Genomic DNA, 24,074 nt, shown 5'->3' with positions numbered 1-24,074 from the left:
AACAACCAAAAAATGGTTGAACTTGAAACGGGTAAAAAAGACTAAATTATAGCTCACTGGAAACGGGCTGTGACCTGTCTTTACAGAGACTAAGCTACAAATTCACTGAAAAAAAATTAAAAAGGCGCAGCCCAGAAATCCAAATATGTTTTTGAAAAATTCTACAAAAGTCATAGCAGACATAAGATTTCAATAAGAAAACATTTAATTTGCAACATCTCAGGAAGGGGCAACAACTGGGCATGTTATTGATGAGACTGAGTCACGAGACAACAAAATAACAAATACAGGCAGAAGCCAAAACTTCACAAACAATTTTACGACACCACAGTGTTCAAGGCACTACAATTATAAGATGTCATCAGTAAGAACTGCATATCACTACTTGCTTCTCATCTGAACATCAACAGGCCTTCCCTGTAAAAGGACTATGGAGGAGTGACAACAAAAAAAACCCAAAAATTGAACAGTATAAGAACTTCGAAAATTTTGAAATAATATAATGGGCAAAGCCATCAGTCACAACATATAATTAACAGAGACAAAAATGCTCGAACCAGCAAAAATATTTAAGACATCTTATTAGTGAGATTGAGCTAGCGACAAAAATGAGAGCAAAAAGGATACAGTTGAAAAAATCTTTTTCAAAGTTAATTTGAAAGTCATTAAAACAAATAGCTATAAACTGAAATCTTCAAATAAGTTCAGTTATATGTCCTGAGGAAGCAATAGAGACATATCTTTAAAAGGTATATGTCGTACAACAACACAAAGAAAGATCATCATAGGCAAAAAAGAAACAATTCCACTAAATTTTTCTAGAGAAGTTTGTCCCAGCCCATTACATAAATTCTAAATGCGGAAATGTTTCCAAAAAAAGAAAGCACCGCATTAAAATCTAAACAATTCTTTTTTACCGTAATGATCCATGGTGCGATCAAGATCAGCCCCTTTAAATTTGCAAAAAAACTGGCAAAATTGTAATTCTAGAAGACTCTTAAAGCCAGTGGCAGCTCTCCTTCTGAACTTACAAATAGCTCTCCTTCTGAGCTTACAAAGATATGACCACAGTTTCTGAATTTTGAAAAATATAGCAGCAAATTCTAGCCGGAAAAACTCGCATCGATCAATTCAGCAACCCTCCTCTATAGTTAGGGATAAAATCAATTCCACAACATATTTTAGCAAAATTAACCACAATTTTGTCAAAAAAAAACAAAAATTGTGAACAAAAACAACGGAATATTGTCTCTTGTTCACAAAAATTTTAACCTTGATAACCCCTGTACAAAGCAAAATTAAAAAATCCTTTGAATTCCATACTGTACGCTGAAAGGGTTTTCTAGTGATACCACTAACAACTCTCTACGATGATTATATCGATCGGTCAAACATGACTGATCAAAAAAACTCATTTGAGGTTATTGCCCCCCCCCAACTAAAGTGCGTCGGAACATTAATCTAAATTATATAATATAAGATTTTGATCAGTGTGCAAAAAAATGCCCAATTTAATCTGAAGAGATGCAAATGTAGGTAAAAAACATTTTAATGCATTTTTGAAAGGCATCTTCTTGAGAAGACAAAGATTCGAGACACATGACTGCTTTATATTTTCAAGTGGATTTTCAAAGCTATTCCTAATTGTTTTAACTGGTGTTGCATAATTTCCCACAGTTTAGGTTAAAAATTTTCTCCAAATACCCACAAACTTTTGCCTTATCAAAATTTCACATAAAATCCTACGCCCCAGGCACATGAAAACTGCAAAGAGCGGCATGAAAAAGTGCGGCATGAAATTCTTTCGAAGTTTGAGGCGTGGAAGAAACGGTAAAGGGAAAAATGAGTGCGAGACGGCAAAAAAATATTGCAACTTGAATCCTGATAAATTGAATGAAATACGGACCTAATTATCAGGCTTACAACAAGAAGAATTTAAACCTTTAATTTCTCATCCATGATCGAGCACTCATTCTTCCAATAAGTAACTTCTCCTTCTAGAACATTCTGATCAACATCCTCTTCAGAAGTATCTCCGTCACGAGTAGTGACACCAGCAGCCGGTAGATGCTCCGAAGCGTCTATAGCTTGTGACGTCATATTGTTGTGAACGATGAATCGATTAAGTCGGTCCACTTGACTTGATAGAGAATCATTTTCGGCTGTTTTGGATCTCAATTTGCTCTTCAGTTCCTAGCAACCAACGAAATCGTTTTTTTCTTTGAAACAAGTAAATTGAAAATACAATGAAAATGGTTAAACTAATTTGTATTTGAAACAAAAATTAGCACAGCAAAATGCTAAAAACAGTTTCTATCTTCGGAGAATTGGAACAGTATTGTTGGAGGGAGGAGGAGAGGGAGGGGATTAATTCTATATGTCAGCTCAATCAAGAGTTCTGAAAATTGAATTAGCTATAGTGCACAGCTGACATCTTCAACCATCTTGACAGATTAATTACTCCTGAACAACTTGCTAAAACCTTGTAACAATCCAAATGAGGGGAGCAATTACCACCTAAATTTGGAGGGTACTGGGGATTTACATTTACCCCCCACCCCACAAATTTCTCACAAAAAGATGTAAAAGAGGTTATGAGGGTTCTTGTAGAATTTACCACCTAAAAGTTCACAATTCACCCAATACGGTGCAAGAGGCAAGAGTGAGGGAGTAATGGAATGCGCGGACTTATTAGAATTTACGCCCCCCCCCCATCCGCGTTCGACCCAAACACACTGCAAGATTGTCGATAAAGGGAGGAGTGGGTAACCGGGTGGAGTGCAATTTCTAGAATTCCTCCCCGTTACCCTTCAAACTTGAATCGCTTTCTTCCCATTACCACCCCATCACTCATTTTTTAAAAAAAATGTTTTCACTCCCTTACCCACCCCCCTTTACAATGTTTCAATGTTTTCTCCTCATCATCCTCACTCTTACGCCTTATCTCAATTACATCCAATGTTTTCCATCAAATTCATCCCAAAGTTCACCCATTACCCCCTCTTACATCCTTTTCACACCCATTACTACCAAAATGTTTTCAGAAGAGGGGTTTTTATTAAAATAGCCGGCAAACTGCCTGAAAAAAGCCACTGCTGACGCCCCTGTCATACATCGAGATTGAAACAGTAAAAAAAAGATGGAAATTAGTTTAAAAAAAAGTTTCTAAGAGTCAAAAGATTTGCTAACTAATGCGTGCTAATTAAGATTTGCTAACTTAGGTGTGCTGATTTATTGGCATTGAAAAAAAGCATGACGATTGGCACTGAATTTATTCCCCTTTCTGAGTTTCTTCGGAGGTTTCCCCCAAAGAGTTTGTGGAGCGAAAAAAGAAATTGTTATACCTGGTAGGAATCCTAGAAAAGTATCAATTAATACTACGCAAACTGAAATAAGTTTTTTTTTCACTTACGTTTCTTTTTTGCAATAAGCGAATTAAAGTATTAACCCTTCACTAAATATAATTGCAATAAAAAAATAATTCATCAAATCATTCAAGCACAAACTCCAAAACATCAATCAATTTTGTTAAAAAAACATTATATAATAAATCAAACTATATATTTCTTTGGAATCTTCCTAAAATTCTTCCTAAAAACAAATTTTTCCTAAAATTTTCTTCCTAAAAACAAAAATAACTTTTCAAAGCTCCCACGTTACTATTCATAGAAATTCGTCATGCTGTGAGAGCCAAAAATCATTCCACATTTTCTGAAAAACTTTTGCATTTCTTGCTAACCGAAGTCATTGTGGCAACTTATTCCATTTTTGTACATACTTACGAACAATCGAAATCATTCCAAAGCTGGATTTGACATTCTGTCTAAATTTGAATAGTTTTGATCGAGCATTCCGATCAAGACTCTGATACCGGAGACAGTTTCCGAAATTTTCTGGATGGACTACGACATAAGTAAAATTGATTGCGCACATTTCTGCTATTATGAACTCACCTGGTCAGAGTTCTATCTATAGTAGCTGACTTGTCGCTCTGTCATACTTTTCGCGAAAAAAGCACATCTTTACACCCGGTTAGTTTGCCGATGTATACGTTTCAGGTCTTTTCTTCAAATAAATTTTAAAAAAGAATGCCGAAAAAGATAAATGCGAAAGCACCAGTGATTATAAAGAAGAATGCGCTTAATCAAAGGAATTTGATGTTTTATTTGGTATACTGATCTTTTAGCATGAGCAATTTCATTTAACATTTTTGTAAGCTGCCGTTGCTGTCGATTTGAATACCAAGGTGTCTTCAAAATTTTTGTGTTTTGAGAACTTCATCTTTATCGTCTTTATATGAGAAAGAGCCCAAATCGGAATTGTTGCGTCAGAAAAATTAAATCGTTTTCGTGTGCCAGGTCACTTTGCTCATCTCTAGATATTCGTCTGTCTTCAGTAGGATTCCTTGACCTTTGCAGGTAAACTACTTTCCCTTCCATGACAGACAACACTTGTGTTATCGCGTATTGAATTACTTTCTCCATTGTGTGTATGTTGACAATTTCAATCAGAAAACAGGCAATCAAGTTTTACTGTTTGTCTGCAGTCAATAGAAAATGAAAACATCGCTTCTTTTGCATTTTTGGGAAAATCACACAATTCATTTTTTTAAGGAAAATTCTAAGCAAAATGGATTTAAAAAACCTTTACAAGATCTCGAAAAATAGCAAGAGTTTCCTTGTTCTGTTCTAAATTAGACGAAACTGTTTCAACTACTTGTTAAACTGCACCCGCTGCTGACTGTATTTTCCAAAACCTCGAATTGCTCTTTACTATCATATTTTTGCTTAATGATCCATTATATGAGTCAAATGAAGAGCTCAAAAATTTTTGCAAAACTCGGATTAACGAAAATTGCTCGACAGTTTGTACTATCCAATTTTTTGACAATTGTTGTTACAAAGACTCTTTTAATTTTAGTTCGAAAAATTTTTTCCTTAATGTACTCATTGAAAGTGCAGATGCATGCCCATAGAATTTCTGCATGACTTCATGAGAGCAACTGCTTTTTCTCCAGTTCCTGCTGCTTTGCTATATTCCAGAGAATTAACGACTGACTACGGTTCTTTTCTAGTCACAGCTCTGACTATGATTTCAGGTGATTGAAAATTATCAGTGTATTTACAGGGAACGTTTTATCCTTCCAAAGCGCCTTGATTAGCAAACAACCTTTTTGGACAATCGATGTTAATCGTTGGATTACTTGAAATTTCGTCACTATCTAATCTAATTGCATCAAACTAGATACTTTTTTTACTGAGACTGCTTTACTGTTTAATGAATTTCCATTCTTTAAATGTCGGTATCTTTTTGAAAAAACTGAGGAAAAAATTGCCCCCCCCCCCCTTAGAGTCCTATTTACTAAGTTTCCTAAACGCTTAAGTACTTCGTACGTCTCACTGTCAGGAATATTACCTTTTTTGAAAAAAAACGTCTTTGGGGCATCAAGTTCATCAATTCTTGAGTCGTCCATGGTTTACAGTTCTTAAAATTGCTATCACTTAGCTTAACAGTTCGGAACGAAGCGTGCTTTTCATTAATTTTCTCAAAAATTATTGCTAAATGAATCCAACATATCATGGCCGTTATCACATTGGTACATTTTCCAACAATCTGCAAGAGCAAGATTTCTGTTAAGTTTAGATCAAGAGGAAAATCTGAAAATTCTTGTATTTATCATGTTATCGCTCTCAAATTTCAATGAGAGAGTTGATTCGAAGATTACGAGAAAATCCATGAAGTTGAAGTGGGTTGTTATGACATCGTGGTCGGTTATCTTTCGAAATGAAACAGTGATCAATCAGATGAAATGTTTTATTAGTACATATGGTGGCATCCCCGAGGATAACAGTTTCCCATCCTAAAAATGATGCAGAAATGTCTAGTTCAACTTGTTATATTATATACCCCCAAAAATTCAATACTCAATCGATCAAGATGTTTGTTTGGGCAATATAAAGCGTAATCAAATAATTTTTCGTTCGATGCGTCGCTTATTTCAGCCCAAAGGGAATTGCTAAAATGTTCAACAACTGTTTCAATACCTAACTAAAATTAGCTTTCAAATTTTTGACCATAAAATCCTATTCCTACTCCTTTGAAGCCCCTGTTTTGTCTTATCTTCATTTTCCAAAGAAAGTGTTTGAAGCTGTTAAATAACTGTTTTAATTATTTAACTCTGTGCTCATCCGTGTTTCAGTTACAGCGACAAACAAATCAACGTATGCTGTTTGAAAAACGTTTAAAAACTCTTCAAACTTGTTTTTAAGTTTTGACAATCATTGAGGAAAAACTAATTGCAAGTTGTCGTGTCCTCTGTTTTTCAAGCAACAGGAAAACTCAATCAAACTATCCAGCTGAGGGCCTTGGTTCATTTCAATTTCACCTGATAGCATGAAAGGTACTAGCGATAAACAATTAACAACGTCACGAAGAAAACCAAAAATTTATGAAACAACTGTTTCAAAAAGTTAACATTAGGTTTGTTGGAATTAAAATTTTCAAATGTCCGTTCATGATTTTCCAGTATAACTTTTTCTTCACATTAGTGAACAGAAACTTCAAAAGATCAAGAAAAGTTGCATTGTTCTATATTTCGACAATTCATCAGCCAAATGTATGATGAGTTTGAGGAAAAAATGCTTGTTTTGAATGGAAACCGAAAAAAAGTTATATTAATGAGCAAAAATAGGTCCAAAGATTTGCTTGATAATTCTCTGTTTCATTTCAGATTTCGACGCTGTAAAGCCATTATGTACAAGGAAGTTCCAAACATGTCTCACAGAATTTGCAATACCATGAATGACTGGTGGATGTTCTCCATCCCTGCTGATATTTTTGTTTTAAGTATATTATGAAAAAACAGCATCAAAATCAACAGCATTACTCGGCTCCACTGCAACATTTTCTCAGGCTTCGTTATATTTGTCAATATTTCCGTTGTTTTTGCTGCGACCGAAATAAAATTTAATGATAGAAATTTGAAAAGTGCAAATGTGAGAGGTGACAGAGTTTCTAATACAGATTCCGTTGAAAAAATTGATTCTTGAACCAATAATACGTGTGGTAACTGTGGTATTGGTTTACAATATTTGATAGTGCTTTAAGTTTTGCTGAAGAATAAGAGTGGTTAGCGGTACTTGGGTTTAGATCCCTCGCTTGGTGGCTAATAAGTAAGTGTCTTTGCCGATCCTGGTACAAACTTTGAATAAAATCTTGCTTTGTTGTCGATGTTGTCTGACTTTTTTGTTCTGATGGATTGGTTTCGATGTTTTTTCGTTTATCAACAATTTCATTATTTTGTTGTCGATGGAAAGCATTTTCAGTTTTTAGTTGTGATAATAATTTTTTCAAATTCAAATAATCATTTACTGAGTCTTCACTCTTCTTTTTCTCGAAATCTTTTTTCTCTTTTACAGTCATTGTTACTCAGAGATGCAGTCATTGTTTCTAGAAAAGCTGTGGTTTGTCTGTGTGATTTCACAAAACGCATGCGACTGACTTTTGACTCAATGATTTTTTCAACGTAAGCTGCTAATGTGCATCCGGAAAAATCCTGATTCTACCATCGAAACGAAAACATCAATTTTCAATTGTATACATACAGCTTAAAAATTATATTAAGTACGAGATAAAATTTAGGTTGAAAACCTGACCTTTGTTTCAACATTAATATAATTTTACTCAATCAGCAACTTCCTTTTTCGTACTTTTTTCTGTATTCAATGGAATTCTACATGGCGAATTCACCTTAATCTGAAATGCGGTAACTTCATGGTTCTTAACATGTTGTAACAAAAATTTCAGCAGGAGCAAGCCAAATTACGTATTTTAACTTAGTTCAGCTATGGAGATGGGCTAAAATTTACCTCTTATCATACACTAACCCCTAGGCAATTCCTTACCGCGATTTCTGCGTAGGGGTCCGATACCAGTCCAGATGAAACTGGTTCATTTGGAAAACTGTCAGCAGAACTAAAAACAGGAGGTCCGCTTGTCAGGGAGTTGATTTCTTTCAACTTTTTATCGATGACTTTTGCAAATTGTTCGTCTTCGTCTACTCGCGCTTTCTGCTTCATTTTTTCAAGTGTTGACCTCAGTTTTTCCTTCACGGCATTTTCCATTTCGGCTGTTTTGGAACTCAATTCATTGCCGAGTTTCTGCAAAAGAAAATGAGGGAACTTTCAAAATTAGGGTCTTGCCCATTATAGCCCCAACAAAGTTATCGCCCTCATTAGGATCTATTTAAAGTAATGGGGCATACTTTATATGACCACTATCGGGGGGGGGGGGGGCTTTAGTGAGGAAAAACCCAAATTTAGTTCGGCAGAAAAGTGCAAGTATCATAAGAATTGAGCGTTTAGGGCATTAAAAAGTGTGATGACACTGAATCCCACCTCAATTTTGATTTTAAAAATCTCGAAGCATAGCCTGCCTCCTCTCTAGAAAACACTTATTTGTATTTATGAACAAAGTCAGTTAATATCAGCCTAGTGTCATAACCATAATGACAAGGTTACAACTATATATGTAAATCAGTTCACAAACTTAAGGTACTGAAGCTTTTAACACAGTAAAAGAACACTAAAATGAACACAGTACAGATCATGATTCAATTATCATTAAACTAAAACAAAAACTTGGAATTTAAGTTGTCAAATGAGAACTTTTTTTGTAAATTTCAGTAACCGGCCCTATTTTATCATATAAATCAGGGGGAAAATTACATCAAGTGTCATTTGTTAAAAAAAATAGGTCACTAGTTACCGCCATTTCCGTGTGCGGATCCATTAAGGGTCCAAATTTTGGGTCACGTGGAAAAATATCACTAGAGGAGACAACAGGAGATCCAGTTGAAAGAGAGTTGATTTCTTTCAACTTCTTATCAAGCACTTTCGCAAACTGTTCGTCTTCATCTGCACGTGCTTGCTGTTTCAGTTTTTCAAGAGTTGATCGAAGTTTTTCCTTCACAGCTGTCTCCATCTCGGCTGTTTTGGAACGCAATTCACTGCCGAGTTTCTACAGTAGGAAAAAAACAATAAGTTTCAAAATGTTGGATCTTTTCTGTTTTTGCCCCCCATTTCCATTTGCACCCCCCCCCCCCCCCCCCCACTTATACATGCTATAGCATGTTATTTTATTATTTGCATTGTATACACTTACATATACGATTATGCACAAACGGCACTTACAAATTAATGATGCAGCGCTTTTTTCAAATTAACACATTTAAAATCATTCAATTTGCGTCTAATATAGGCAGACAACAAATAATACGTATTTTTATATTTTCGCGCATATCTTACGAAAGATTGGCTTTATGGCACAATTTTTTGACAGCCGGAAACAAAAATTCATCTAATCGTCTACCGATATCAGCAATTTAGAATCTCTAAGGACGAACAGGTACATATTTGGGGGGTGCAAACAGAATGGTTATATAGGACGGGGGGTAAAAACAGAAAAGATCCAAAATGTTTACTCGACGATTGGCAAAAGTCCTATATTTTTTAGGTCTTTTTGGTTTACGCACAAACAGTTTTGCCCCTGAAAACATAGATAACACGGTATCGGTTAACAAATAAAGGTTTCGAACTTACTCCTCAAAAAACGTATTTGACGAGTTTTGTAATCAAAATCAGTATATTTAGGGCGTATTTGAACAAACACTAGGAATATTTGAGATCATAATCCCAGAAAATCGAGACAAACAAAAACTTAGTGATGAGGAAATTTTGTGTTATTAGGTTGGCTTTTTTCTGTTACAGCCCCCAGCCCTATACAGCCAATCTGTTTGGACCCCTCAAAAATTCAATTTTTCTTACTTATAGATACTTGTTTTGATAACGGTAAAATTTTGTCATCAGAGCTAAATAAAATTTTTTGGATTTCGCTCCCGATTACTGAAAAAACTGATTGATTGACTGTTTCTCGAAAAGATGAATATCGAGTTGATAAAAACACGCATTATTCAACTGCCGTTTACATTATATGCAAATGGTAATTTCTTACATACGCGTTAATTTCAAAAAATTCTGTCTATCATTATACTTTAAATGCCATTTGTGTTTTATTGACACTATAAGAGTGTAAAAAGTGTAATCAAAATTATATTATATGTATAACTGGGGCTGCAAATCGACGTGGCGGGGTGCTATAACAGAAAAGAACCAATTTCCATTAACACACAAAACTCATCGTTACAGTATTAAATATCTTTCTTCATATTAAAACTGGAGCTTCAATATCAATTGACGATAAAGGTTCCTGCCATAGAACGGGGATTTTCAAGGGCCAATATCCTGCAAGATTCGTGTCAATAGTTGATATTTGTCAATTCCTTGTAAGTGTCTTACAAATAACTGTCATCTCTTTACAAGCCAGGAATCTTACAAAGATCTAACCCCCAGCAAAACAGCCAAAAAACTTTTCGAGAAAACGCTTATTACTCATACCTGTTTAAATTTGGATTGAATTTAATAATTAACATAAATAGAAACGCTATTTTTTGTCATTTAAAAAAAACGTTCTTCTAACAAGAAACACTCGCAAAAATTCTCAATTTACAATAAAAAATTAGACACAAATGCTCAAAGAGATCTCCAATAGTTTGCGTTATTTTATCTTTTTTCTTATTGGCTAGCATAATCTGCATATGAAAGGAACATATTATGATAATTTCTATTACGGCGAATAAAATATGCAATTTGGATGTTTCAATGCTCGTCATATTTGCATTTAACAACTTTGAGAAAATAAATTCAATTGAAAAACATAAAAGGCGAGAAAGTAACAAATGACCCAACGTAGCTTAGTAAACATATAGTTTCACCCTTAACGCACCTCTAATTAGCAGGGATTAGGGTGTTTCCGCTCAATTGGTGAAAGAACTGATTCAGACAGATATTGCTAATTGTCATTGGTGTTCCCATTCTGCTTGGGGGACACGGAAGCACATTGCTAAGGCGAACACCTTCAGAGGGTTAGTAACCCATGGTGTAGACGCGATCAACAATTTCTGCGTGGTGCCCCTGGGTAACTGCTACCGGCTCAGTTGGCGGTAGTTAGCTAAGCAGATAGTCTGAGGAGTATGCCCTGAGCAAGCAACCTTAGACTCAAAACAAACTCTGCTCGGAACTCCTGCCAGTCCGATACTCCTCAGCGCAGGCAAGAGCTTGAGATGAAGGAATTGAGGCAGAGCTAGGAATAGCGCTCTTGAAAGAAGGGAGCAAAAGTAGTTGTTGGCGGGCCCTGTATATAAAAATGGCTCTTGTAGTCATGTCTCGCCAACTTCTACCCGTTGAAAATTCCCAAATGAGCGAAAAATTGTCTTACTGACTCGAAAGTCAATGAAGTAACGAATATGAAATCGAGAATGTTAGATGCAGTTTAGTCATTTACTAGTGATTTGGCTAGGCTCCAATTATAGTCTCTTGTGAACTCTAATCGGCCTGAAACATTTGATAGTAGGCAACGAACGCAGATTTGGTATGGTTGAGATGCGAGGGAGTTTGGGACGACTGCTACACTATTCACTGCAAGTTGGTGAGTAGTGGAAGGGAAAACTATGTGTGATCCCTGTGCACAGTCAGTATTTGAAATGAAAGTTTTCTAGTAGGAAATACTGTGTAAGGTCCAGACAAGACAGATGTAGTGATAGTCACAGAAATAACATAACAGAGTAGTGTTGCAGCTGTGATCGCAGAACCAAAAATGATATAGAGTGACTACACTACTTGTTTGGTCCAGACAACACATGCTCTGCTATGTCCCGAAAGATGGTTTTAAGGAGACTTGAGGCTCACGGGACTCGACTCCTCAAAGAGCTAGACCGCAGATAGTCTTAGCACCGATGCTCTAGTCTTCATGGCTTGGAATTCATTCCTCTAAAGGTCCGATGAATAAATACCTAGGCTCCAGCCAAAAAGGAGGTGAACGACGGGGTGGAAGGTTATCTGGTAAAAATTTTAAAGGAACTGAGGTTGCCCACTTAGTCTATTCTAAGATCAAGCAAAATTTTACAGGTATTTTGCAAGAAAATTAGCACCCAGGACGATGTTTCACTTTTAACCCACCTCTACTTAGCATGGATTAGGGTGTTTCCGCTCATTTGGTGAGACAACTGATTCAGACACAAATTGCTATTTGTAATTGGTGTTCCCATTCTGCTGGACAATGAATTAGGCATAAAAATTATCTCAATAAACAAAATGTATAAATAAAGATCAATAAACAAAATTGAACCCCTTCCCTTATCTCCAATAAAACCACAACGCAAAATTCGTTTACCTGTGTTTCATTTCTGAGAGCGTTGTCGGTTGAATGTCTAGATGGACCAGCAACATTTGTGCTAGATACGGCATTATCCTCGGTCGTTGAAGATTTCACTTCGTTCAATTTATCATCAATTATTTGTGCAAGTTGCCTGTCTTGCCGAACTTGAGCTCGCTGCTTTAGATTGTCAAGTGTTGCCTTCAAATCGTCAATCTGATCATTTTTGCGCTGAATTTCGGCTGTTTTCAAGCGCAATTCGCTTTCCAAGACCTAAATAACGGAGCAGATAAACACTTTTGGTATCCGATCTTTTTTGTATACACCCCCCCCCCCCCTCAGTTGCATGCAACCCGAAGGTGAACGCCTCATTTTTTAAATATTCATTTACAATATAATGACACGTACTCTGAAACGAGGGGGAGGGGGGATATCACACTGGAGGAGCACAAACAGAAAAGATCCAACAATTGCTATGTACTCGGTAACTTTCTCTTTACCCTCAATTAAGTTTCCCGTTACCAAGGCAACAGCGTTTCATTACTGATTAAAAACATGGAAACTGACTTGGTTGATTTAAATATAGTTTTTGATGTATTGATTTGAATTTAATGTACTTTTTGATCATTAGTTTTTCGGAGAGACAACTTGGGTTCGACAAGAACGATTGAAAATTGATACAATTTAGCATGCGAATAGAAATAACCAAACCTAAAATCCTATAGACTAGTCTATAGCGATTAAAATTAGGCTGAAACTCGCCTTTTGTTGTCATAAACAACTGATCAAAAAATTGAATCTTGTAGAAAATCTGACGTTTTACCTCAATTTTGTTTGTGCTATTCACATCCGATCCATTTTTCACTGGTTCAACTTTCGCTTCATTCGATGAACTCAAACAAGGTTCAGATTTGTTCACTTCGCTCAACTTAGCGTCGATCAGTTGAGCTAGTTGTTCATTGTTGTTATCTTCTGCTTGTTGCTTGCATAGGTCAAGAACTGACTTCAGCTCCTCAATTTGGTCATTTTTCCGAAGTATCTCTGATTCAAGCTGAAAAAATTATATATTTAATAAAACAAAGCCGACAGACTCCTGATTTGACTCGAAAGTAAAAATTCACTTAGTCATACCTACTCACTAGACGAAATAAACACAATTACATAATTATACAAAAAAGCCGCTAAACAATATTTTGACGACAAAAACGGAGGAAAATTGAAAAGAGAAAACAAAATTTGAATTCATGTTCACAAAAATTTCTTCACAAGTTGTGACTCCGCAGCAATTTTTGCAACAGAGCGTGAGATGAAGACGGTTTCTACAATGGTACTACTACTTTTCAATTTTTGTTCCAACCCCTCTTGAGGGGGGAGGAACTATATACTCAAATGGTATTTTTGTTAAGACAATTTTGGCCGATCGATATTTTGAGCGTAGAGAGTTCTAAGTGGCATCATTAAAAAGCCCGTCTAGCGTAGAATATAAAATTAAAAAGAATTTTTCGAATTTCGCTTGCTAGAGCGAGTTATCGGGGTTTAAATTTTCGTGAATATTAGACCGATTTGCGTCATTTTTGTTCACATTTTCCGGAATTTATGCCTAAAATTTCGTCAATTTTGCAAAAAAATAAATAAAAAATGTAAAAATTGTTGAAAAAATAGTACTGCTGGGTTTTTTAAAAGGAAAAAAAAAGTATTGTTGAGTATTTTGATTCAATTTTTTGGCTAAAATTTTGGCTAAAAATTTCAAAATTCAGCCTTTTTCATCAAAAATTGCCCGAAATAAGCTTCTTTAGATCCCTTTGATTAAATTTGCCGGTAGTACACAACCAAAAAAATCCTAATCTGGAACAACTAACACAATCTTTGTAAACTACAAACGCCGCTAGTCCTACTAGCACTTCCATTGAGAGTAGCCTAGAATTAAAATTTTGTCGTTTTTTGCTAACTGTACCCAATGATTATCAAAAACGCAGCATTTATTTTCGATCTTTTAACTAACAAATTATCTAGATCTATAACATTCAAAACAATTGAGTGTTCTTAGAGGTCAACCAGCAATAGTTAGGCCGGTTTTGGTCCAACCTCGAACTGTTAACATCAGAAATAATTCGGGTTGTAATCAGTTATTCTCTTTTAAAAAAAATGAACTTTTTTGTTAGTTAAAGAACCGAATATTTCAAATCAAAGCTCACTGCTGATAGGTTCAAATGGCTTCCTAATCAGTTACAAATTAATGCATATAGATTCTTTACTCGAAATGTTATGGCCGCTTTGACTTTTAAAAATGTTTGATTTTTAAACAAACAATGGCTTATTGAACTTTGCCAATATTTTTCTCTCAATTAGGTCTATTTGTAGCTTAGTGTCAGAAAAGAAAGAACGCTTCTTCTTCCTCCTCTTCTTTATATTGAATTCAAAATAAATATTTGTAGCGGTTTTACGCGTTAAATTAGGGTTCTCTGTCTTTGACAATACTAGATTTCACAAAATTTTTTTGATTTTGATTTTTAGTCAATGGCGCATTTTTCACTTTTTTCTCATTCTGGGAAACTACCACATTATTGACAGTTCCCATAGTAAATTATTGGCGTTCAAAATAAGGCACAATTTAATACGTAAAAGTCTTTAATGGCATAGATAATGGTTTTAACTTTTTCGACAACCTTTCCTCGAAGAATTTAATTGAAATTTTTACAATGTCTGTAACTGTCATTTTTACTTTGTCTTTTTAGTTGTATGAAACTTCCTAGATAAAGAATCGTCTCCCTGGTTGTCTTTGGAGGAATAAATGATCCTATGTTCTGATTTGAATAGATAGCTGATGACTTTCATCACTTTGAAAACAATTGTTTTTAAAAATAAAAACAGCACTTTTTTAACTTTCCAATTTTGTTCTTGTTTGTCTATTTTTTTTACCTAGATTCGTTATTTGCAGGTAATATGACATCATTGTCATTGAAGTACGATGCAAGAGTGCAAAATCTAATGTTTTCAAAGAATTTGTTATGAATTTACTGTGTTTGACAAGGGTTTTTCGCAAAAAAGAGCCTTTTTTCCGGTCTATATATGAAGTTCTTTTGTATACGTAAGACATAATCTCAATAATTACAGGTATCAAGCGCTTCCTTTGGACGAATAAACGAACCAATTTAATTAGTTCATTTTGTAGACTTTGAAAATAATTGTTTTCAAAAAAACAAAAGTACTACATAATTTTGCCTTTTTCTCTTTTTTCTACTTGTTACATATTCTCATTAATGAGAAGTCGCATACCACATTTTTGGCGTTCAAGGAAGGCTTAATTGAATATATTTTGGGGGCAGAATTTGGCGTTACGGCTTCGACAGCGTTTTCTCGCAAGTTTCAATTGAATTTTTGTCTGTCTATTTGTAGTTCTTTTGCAACCGCATAAAAAATTGAATAATGGCAGGTCTTAATAACCGCCTATAGAGACGTATGTGTTTAAAAAATGATGGATGTTTTCAATTGGTGTCTAATTGTTTTCATTTCTTTGAAATTAATTGTTTTTAAAAATATAAGCGAATATTTTTTAACGTTGCTTTTCTTTTTTGTATAATTGCTACCCAGATTTATTATGGAGTGGTCTCATATCTTTTCTAGCGAAGTACAGGTTATTTTGTTTAGTTTCAGTTTTATCTCACCCTTTTTTGACCTTGTTAATAAGTTTTTTTCAAATGAACATAAAGTTTTGAATGTAATTAATGTTTGTTGTTATTGGGTTTTTGTTGTTCGTCTTGCCTTGCTTTCTTAATAATGGCTAATCTCATCAATCTAATCCGGTATTTTTTTTACTCCACTGAGATATTTGAGTTGGTGGCGATCTTTTTGTTCATACTCTTTTTTTGAAAAATACTTTGGGGGTTTTCTATCTGTTCCTTATTTGATTGAAATTATGCCAAATATGTGGATGAGTGGGGTCGGAATTTTATGTGTGGACGCACATTACCGAGCCTCTTTGTTTAATAAATAAACGAAAATCAAAATTTTAGCACCTGCTGCATTGACTTTCACATCCGTTTTCAGAACAACTCGATCAAATTTTTATAAGGTCGCGAACTGTTGCTTCGAATTACACACTATGCTCAATCAAAATTACAATGCGCAAAAATAAAACCATGTTTATTAGTTTGCGAAAATGCTGCATAAAAAAGACCTACGTCTGCAATAATTGCTTCAAATTCCATTCGAGAGGAATTCAAAAGAAACAATTTCGGACAGAATTTTTACGAATTCACAAAGTACAATACCTCGCGTTGCTTAGCAAGTGCTGTAGCTATTGCTTCCATTGTTTCAATTTCGTTCGTAGTCTGATGCTGGCTGGACTCTTGCTTGATTTGATGTATCTGATTTCTACTGGTCGGAGCTCTCGTCGGGATTCGACTGCTTTTGATCCCTGTTGACGTTCTCGGTTTCTGTGATGAAGCTGGCTTCGGTGGAAACGATTGAGGGCTGTCTTCGGCTCCCGCTGCTGGTTCTGGATTGGATTCCTGAAACCAAATGAAAACATAAACCTAGCCGACCGACTGCCGATTATAGTTGCGAAATTGACCGGCTTGTTAGCACAACAGACACCGAAATTCATCGATGAAGTGTCAAAATAAACAACAAAACAATGAAAACCGTATTAAAAAAATTGAGATTTTAAAAAATAATTACACAATTCAGCCAAAATTTTGTTAAAGAGCATAGCAATTGAGGTCACGCACTTGAAAGCAAAAACATGGTTGACCTAAAATTGACCAGCAGATTGGCATAAAAATTGTTTCGTCATGTGAGCCATTTTTTGTTTCAAACAGATTTCAGCAAAATCAACAAAGGAAATATTGCCGGAATAACATCAGGAGCATCCCAAAAAGTATTCTTCAATTTAACAAATTGGATATTTGAGCTAACTAGAACCTGTCAAAAACATTCATTTTCTCGAATACCATATGTTCAAAAACCATATTTGCTTTCTTACTCCATACTTGAAAATACCAGTGAAAAAGTATTATGCAAAAAACTAATCTCTGGTCCGTTTTTTACCCCTCCTACTGTTCCAGCACGCCCAAAATCAGTACTGGAAAATAACGACCAAAATGAGTGACGGAAATGCAAAAATGTGGACGATATCATTACCTTCTTTCGAATCTTAAAAAATTGCTCGATCGATATCTTTGGGACGTCAAAAAATTAGGAGCACAAGGCAATGACAACTTTACTATGTAAAATAAGCACGCGCGTCCGGGGGGGAGTAAAAGTTGTATGTCCACTAAGCTGGATAGAATAGGTTTGAATTATCCAGGACAGATAACGAGACCTATCACGTCTAGTCTAAAAATTGCTCAGATTTTCTTTTGTCAAAAATTACAACTGACCGTCTCAACCATAGGAGGAGAACTGTCCACATCCTGGTCATTGGCCAACTCCACAGTTGAATTCAATTTAGCATCTATTAATTGAGCCAGCTGTTCGTCTTCATTCACTTGTGCTTGTTGCTTGCACAGTTCCAACATTGACCTCAATTCATCTATTTGCGAGTCTTTGAGGAGGATAACCTCCTCGAGCTAAAGAAAAAGGTAAATTACTGGTGACGTAAAATAAAAGAATCTACTGAATTCCCCTAATAGAATTCCCCTAGTAAATTCCCCTAATAGTTATTTTGCCTATCATCTATTGGTAACTGACATTTTTTCAATGGTGTTACAAGAAAAATGTTTGCTGGAAATTTACACCTAACAGTGAAAATGGTAAAATCACTGTTTCGCTCCAACACTCCCCCAAATACGCTTCGTAAACAAAGAATTGAAGAGCGCCTATAACGAATTGAGCCTAGAGTCTTTCCCATTATACTCATCCCCCGTTTAAGGGGGGATAGAAAGCATATCCCAATTTCTGTACATATACCATAATCTGGGGACCATATTCGCGAGGGGGAGGGGGCTACAACGGGAAAGACACAATCCATATGATAATAAATCACCTCGTGTTGCTTAGCAACAGCGTCCGCTAATGCCTCACTATCAACTGCACCATCACGCTGATTGCTCAAATCCCCGACCTGTTGACCTCTAGAAGTATTGTCCAAATGCCCGCTACTGGGAGCACGCTTAGAACCCTTGACTCCGGGAGACAAGGAGGCTTGGGTTGAAACTGCAGCTTGTGAGAGAGAAGAATCGTCAACTGGGTTTGTGTTAGTCGGAAGGGCAACTGAGAAATAGTCGCTGTCCATTGCTGATTCCAAGTTCGACTCCTGGTGTGAAAAATATCATTTGTACAACTTTTTTAAAGAAAAAAACAAGTTCAAGAGAGAAGTAAACTGAATCCCTCGATGTTTGATCTTTCGGGTCTTGCTCATTATAGCCCGCCCTCACAGCTTAGTGGTCAGATAACCTTTAGCCCTTCCAATCATGGTAATTATACCATAATTGGGGCTATAATTTTGTTGGGGGGCTATAATGGGAAAGAACCGATCTTTCGAACACAACCAAAAAAAGAAAGGCACTCTTGAATTGGCAACTAAATGCACTTTTAGACTAATATTGGAATGGATTTGCCTAAGATCAAAGCTAAAATCACCACGTACACTCTTAGCCGACAGCTCCGATATTTCGTCGATGTCAGATAGCGCAGCAGCTGTATGATCGTCTCTGTTGCTAGTGGGATCATCGCTATCTTTACCAACCCTTCTTGAAACTTGCTCTTGATCTTCTGGCGAACTGTTGTCTAATTCAGAAACTGAACTGCCACTTTGCAGCCCCCTATCGGTCTGAAATGCAATTTTTTTATTAGGTTCCGAATCAATTATGATATCGCTAAATGGAATGGTTTCATTTTCCTCCCGTGAACAAAATTTTTGTTTTCGCTGCCATGTGCAGACTTAATGAGTGGTTTTGCCTTGATTATGGGTTGCATAATAACTTGAGGAGGGACCATCCATGACAATTTGGATCTTCTTTTCCGTTTGTGCCCCCCCCCCCCCCCCAGCTTAGTTGGTGCATAATATTTGCATCCCACAAATGCACTTGCCATATATAATGATTAACTATCTAATGGCACGTACTCTGTAACTGAGGGGGGGGGGGAGCTTAACGTACGTGGCTAATCCCTCATCTTAGCAAATAAAAGATCAGAAACAGCATCAAAGGCAGAAAAACGATCGTGAAAAACTTTGCTCTCATCGAAGCTAGATGAAACATTAAAAAATGAAATTCTGTCTACATCAAATGCTTTTAGTTAAAGTTATAAAACATAGCTGGCAGATTGCCAGAAAATAGCCGCAATTGATTCGTAGATCGGCAGTCTTAAAAAACAGTAAAAAAGACAGACCAAAAAAATTCGTCTTTTCATTGAAGGCTGATCTGTTATATTTTGATTAAAAACCTGTATACGTTTTTGCTACCTCTATTAGCTGATCTCAAATAACCTTCATTTAGAGTGACACACACCCATTTGACCTTATCTCTTTGAATTAAAGTAAATAAAAGTCAATTTCAAATTGAGGAAGTCATTTTTGAGAGTGAGGTAAGTCAAGTGTGACCAAAAATTTAATCACGCGCATGAACAAAAAACTCGCTCCATTTAGAGCGAAAAATGACGTCACACATGCAATTCAGTTGAAATTGCATGAACGAATGAACAAAAAGTGGCTGTGACGTCATATGGTCGTAACAAAAATCATGACGACGAAATAAAAAAACATAGCAGGACAAGTCCTCACGTACAATTCAAAGAATTTTCATTGACTAAACAGAAAAACTAGACTTAGAATGGACTATGAGTGAATTGAGAAAACCATTTTAAAAAAAACAGATAAAAAAATAAGAAAAAACAGAAAATCAATGTCAAAATGCCGCATGTGAACCAAAAAAACCACTAGCGAGAAATGAAAAATTAATTCAAACAAAAAACTAGGCCTAGAATGAGCTGTGAATGAACTGTGAAAACCATTTAGAAAAAAATCCGATCCAAAAAACCGAAAAAACAGTAAAAATCAGAGTGAAATTGCCGCATGTGAACAAAAAACCACTACCGAGAAACCGAATTTTTGTTCAAACACCGTTTTCTCACTCTACTTTAAAATTAGAGCGAAAAAAATTCACGCCGCAAAACCACTCGCTTTTTCGCTCCATTTCCTGTTTCGGCGTGACCAAAATCACTACTCCAATTTGACTTCAAAAATCATGAAAATGTGTGAACAGATCTTAAAAAAAAAGACAGCGCCCCAATACAATTCAAATTCTTTGAACTGTAAAAAACCAAGAGAAGGCCAATAATAGCCCCAGCTATCGCTGTGCGGCTATTAAAAAAGTATTTTCTTATTTCAGTGATCAATCTCAATTGAACTCTTAAAAATCCAATGATTTCGTCATTTTAGATTCAATAGAAAGAAAAATCTGGTTAACAGGTACCTTAGACGTTGTAGCGACATCTTCGCAAACTTCTGATAGAGTTCCTGTTTTCTGTTCACGGTATTGTTCGTCGCGTGATAGAATTGAAGTTTCAGGCTAAAACAGTCAAGTAGAAGCAAAAATAACAGTGCTCCATAGCGCGGGGATATAATGGAGATGACCAATATCCATCAAGCAAAAAATTGAAAAAAGTCACTATTTGACATATTTGTCAATTTTAAGAAAAAATCCTAACCCATTAGCATATAATGACAGCCCCTCAAACAGGCCGCCAATTGCACCCTGTGTCATTGGGGGGAGGGGGAGCTAGCTGGCTATGGGTTTAAATATAAAGATACAATTATGTTAGTATAAAAATGGTAGATCACATAATTATGATCACATAATGGTAGTCAAAAGTGAAAACAATTAGGACTCATTTCCGAGCTGATAGTTTGTAGTAATGTGAGGCCATTTTTCAGCTGGCTTATAAGTTCTGAATGACGGAAATTTAGGTCACAAAAAACTCCTCAAAAATCAAAGTCAAAGCAGTCACTTGACAATAAAATCAGTCAGAAAAAACAACGCGGCAAAAATCGTAAAACATCAAGCAAGAAAGATCATTTAAAACAACAAGGCGGCTCGTTAATGTGCGTTCGCACATGATGTTCCGACCCGAGCTCATCTACATTTTTGACTTAATTGTCAACCAAATGAAGAAATAAAAAAATAGATGTTTGAGTTTAAAGCAATCGTTACACAACCTATCTATTTATTGAAAAACATAAGGCCATGCCTTATTACAGCGCCAATGAAATTTGACCTTGAAGAGACTACGAGACAAAAAAACAACCAAAAAATTAGCAAAAGCAAAAACTTCACGCTAAAAACTGAATATCCAAATATAAAAGCACTTAGTAACAACGTCAAAATGCAGTCAGATAAAACCTTAACTACTCAAATTTAATTTCTCCTAACTATACAGCAGACGGAAAGTTTTCTTAATGAGACTATGTTACAAGTCAACAAAGAGAACGATAAATGAGGTTAAATTCAAAAATTAATCAACATTTTTTAAACAAAGAAATTTCAAAAGTCTTAAAAATCGTTAGCTTTTAACAAAATATTCCCTGATAAATTACTAAAAAGTTACTACAAAACCAAAAGGCCTTGTCTATGGGTAGTAAAAGCCTGAGAAACGAGCTAAAGAAAAGGCTAAAAAATTAGAAACGATTTGCGAAAACACAAACTATTTCTACAATAAAAATCAATAGCTATTATCTGAATATTATTTTTTAATTCAATTCTGATTTCTACTAATTCAGCTGCAGGAAGTATACTGAGAGATTAAATAAGTTTATTTGGGCCGCATTTGTAAACCATTGGGATCTGTTACTACGCGATTGTTCTGAAATAAGAGAAGAAGCGCAAAAAATGACCACTCAAAAAACGTTTATAAAAACGCATACTGTCCAACGGCAATGGGATTTGATTATTCTTTTATCAATATCGCTTCAAAATATCAAATATGAACAAATACATTAGAACCACGAAATTTTTGAGAAAACTCGTAGTAACAACGCCATTAATTTCATTAGCTTTCAACGGAATCCACTAAAAACTCTAAATTATGCCTCTACGGGACAACAAGTTTATTGGCCATTCATATTTGGTCAAAAAGACCTGACAACAAGTTATTGAAGATGAAAACAACAACAAAAACAGGCAACAAACAAAAATTCAGTAGAAACGTGCCAGAAGAAAGTGTCGAAGCAATTTAAATCATAAGTTCTTCATTGAAAACTTTATATATGATCCGGTGAACATCTTCCTTAAATCAACGGGAACAATCAGTATTGGGATATTGTGATATGATTTCAAAAGGATCCAAAATAAGAAAAAGTACCCGAAAATTCAAAAATATATATATATATGAAAACTAGTGGCATTGAAGTTTTGAAACTAATAGTTAAAAGATAAAACCGCTAACTAGAATGTTTTTGGCTGCATTAGAAATAAAAAAAGATCCCAAAAGTACTAAGACTGACTGAGAGTTCACAAAAAAAAGTTAAGGATTGTTTAATGTTCAAAAAACTTCCGAAAAACTTACTTTAAAGTCTTAACAGCCATTAAAATCAAAAGCTTTTAACGGAGGTCAATAACTACGCTCAGAAATAACACGATGGCGGGAAAGCGATGTTTGTTACGCATAGATAATCAATAGGAGATCACAATAAGTCTTATGATTATGAAAACAACAACAAAAAAGGCAAAAACCAAAAATCAGTAGAAAAGTGCGAGAAGAAAATTTTGAAACAACTTAAACCATTAGCTTTTCTCTGGAAACTTTATCTGTGATCCACTGAATTTCTTTTCCAAGCCAATGGGATTAGGATAATATTTGAACAATGTGTATAATATTTGGATGATGTGATAAGAGTTCAAAAGTAACCAATAATACGAAAATATCCAATTTTTTTTTTAAAAAATATTGAATTCTTGTGTTAATGAAGTCATATAATCAATAGTTAGAAAATAAAACCACGAACAAAATTTTTTTGAGTTTCAAAAGAAAGCAAGTGGGTTCTGTCAATACTAAGACTGACTAACAGTTCACGAAGATTGGTTAATGTTCAAAAAAATTTCGATTTTTTTAAAATTCTTAACAGCCATTAAAAAACCAGTCAATGTGATAAGAATTCAAAAGTAACCAATAATACGGAAATATCCGAAAAAAAAAATTTAAACTTTTTGAAATCTTGTGTCATTGAAGTCATATTACTGAAAGTTAGAAGATAAAACCACCAGCTAGATCAAATTTGGTTACAGTAGGACGGAAGATGGTGCTGTCATCACAGAGACTGACTTACATTTCACGATAATAAGTTTATGATTGGTTAATGTTCGAAAAAATTTCGAAAAATTATTTTTAAAATTTTAACAGCCATTAGCTGTCCACTCAAAAAATACTAGATATGCTCACTTATGTTAGTCAAAGAATTGTTGCCGTAAGACTCAAAAAAAATAGTAAAACTTCAAAAAAAAATCAAAATTTCACTTTAAATTAAGAAAACTCGTCGAAACTAAAATATGAGCAATTTCTTGAAAACGATTTTTTTGTTCATTGGTTTTCATTTGACTGTAAAGGAGGTCTGTATTTAACGGAACCTTGATATGAAAAGTGACTTATCTCCAGTTTTATTAAAAAAAGACCAGAAATAGTCTTTTTTATCGCCTTTAGTCTGTTAGGAATACGAAATTGGTTCATTTTTTGGCAAGAAATTTAAGTTTGAAATACTATTTTATAGAAAATATCTTAATTTGTAGAAAACTTACACTAAAAGTGAACAAATATCCCTTGATCACACAAAACTTCAATCCTCGATAACTTTTCGAAAAAAAAACGAAAAT

The 24,074-nt window shown here is 35.1% G+C and overlaps 1 protein-coding gene across 2 annotated transcripts in view; it reads right to left on the bottom strand.

The window, feature by feature from the left end:
- Nucleotides 1–24,074, bottom strand: part of LOC142349565 (uncharacterized) — a 511,473-nt gene that overhangs the window by 214,761 nt on the left and 272,638 nt on the right. For both annotated transcript variants that reach the window (XM_075401206.1, XM_075401207.1), the window contains 10 exons: nucleotides 20,685–20,780; nucleotides 18,860–19,042; nucleotides 18,257–18,526; nucleotides 17,652–17,840; nucleotides 16,542–16,781; nucleotides 13,094–13,321; nucleotides 12,289–12,543; nucleotides 8,767–9,018; nucleotides 7,905–8,159; nucleotides 1,942–2,193 (listed from right to left, as the gene is read on the bottom strand). In XM_075401206.1, the coding sequence (XP_075257321.1) occupies nucleotides 1,942–2,193; nucleotides 7,905–8,159; nucleotides 8,767–9,018; nucleotides 12,289–12,543; nucleotides 13,094–13,321; nucleotides 16,542–16,781; nucleotides 17,652–17,840; nucleotides 18,257–18,526; nucleotides 18,860–19,042; nucleotides 20,685–20,780 (2,220 nt within the window). The remainder of the gene's footprint in view (nucleotides 1–1,941; nucleotides 2,194–7,904; nucleotides 8,160–8,766; nucleotides 9,019–12,288; nucleotides 12,544–13,093; nucleotides 13,322–16,541; nucleotides 16,782–17,651; nucleotides 17,841–18,256; nucleotides 18,527–18,859; nucleotides 19,043–20,684; nucleotides 20,781–24,074) is intronic.

Source organism: Convolutriloba macropyga, chromosome 11 (genome assembly GCF_964194025.1).
Source record: "Convolutriloba macropyga chromosome 11, txConMacr16.3, whole genome shotgun sequence".
In the NCBI taxonomy this organism is placed as follows: domain Eukaryota; kingdom Metazoa; phylum Xenacoelomorpha; order Acoela; family Convolutidae; genus Convolutriloba; species Convolutriloba macropyga.
Note: the sequence above shows the minus strand (reverse complement) of the source record. Positions and strands in the feature narration are given on the sequence as shown.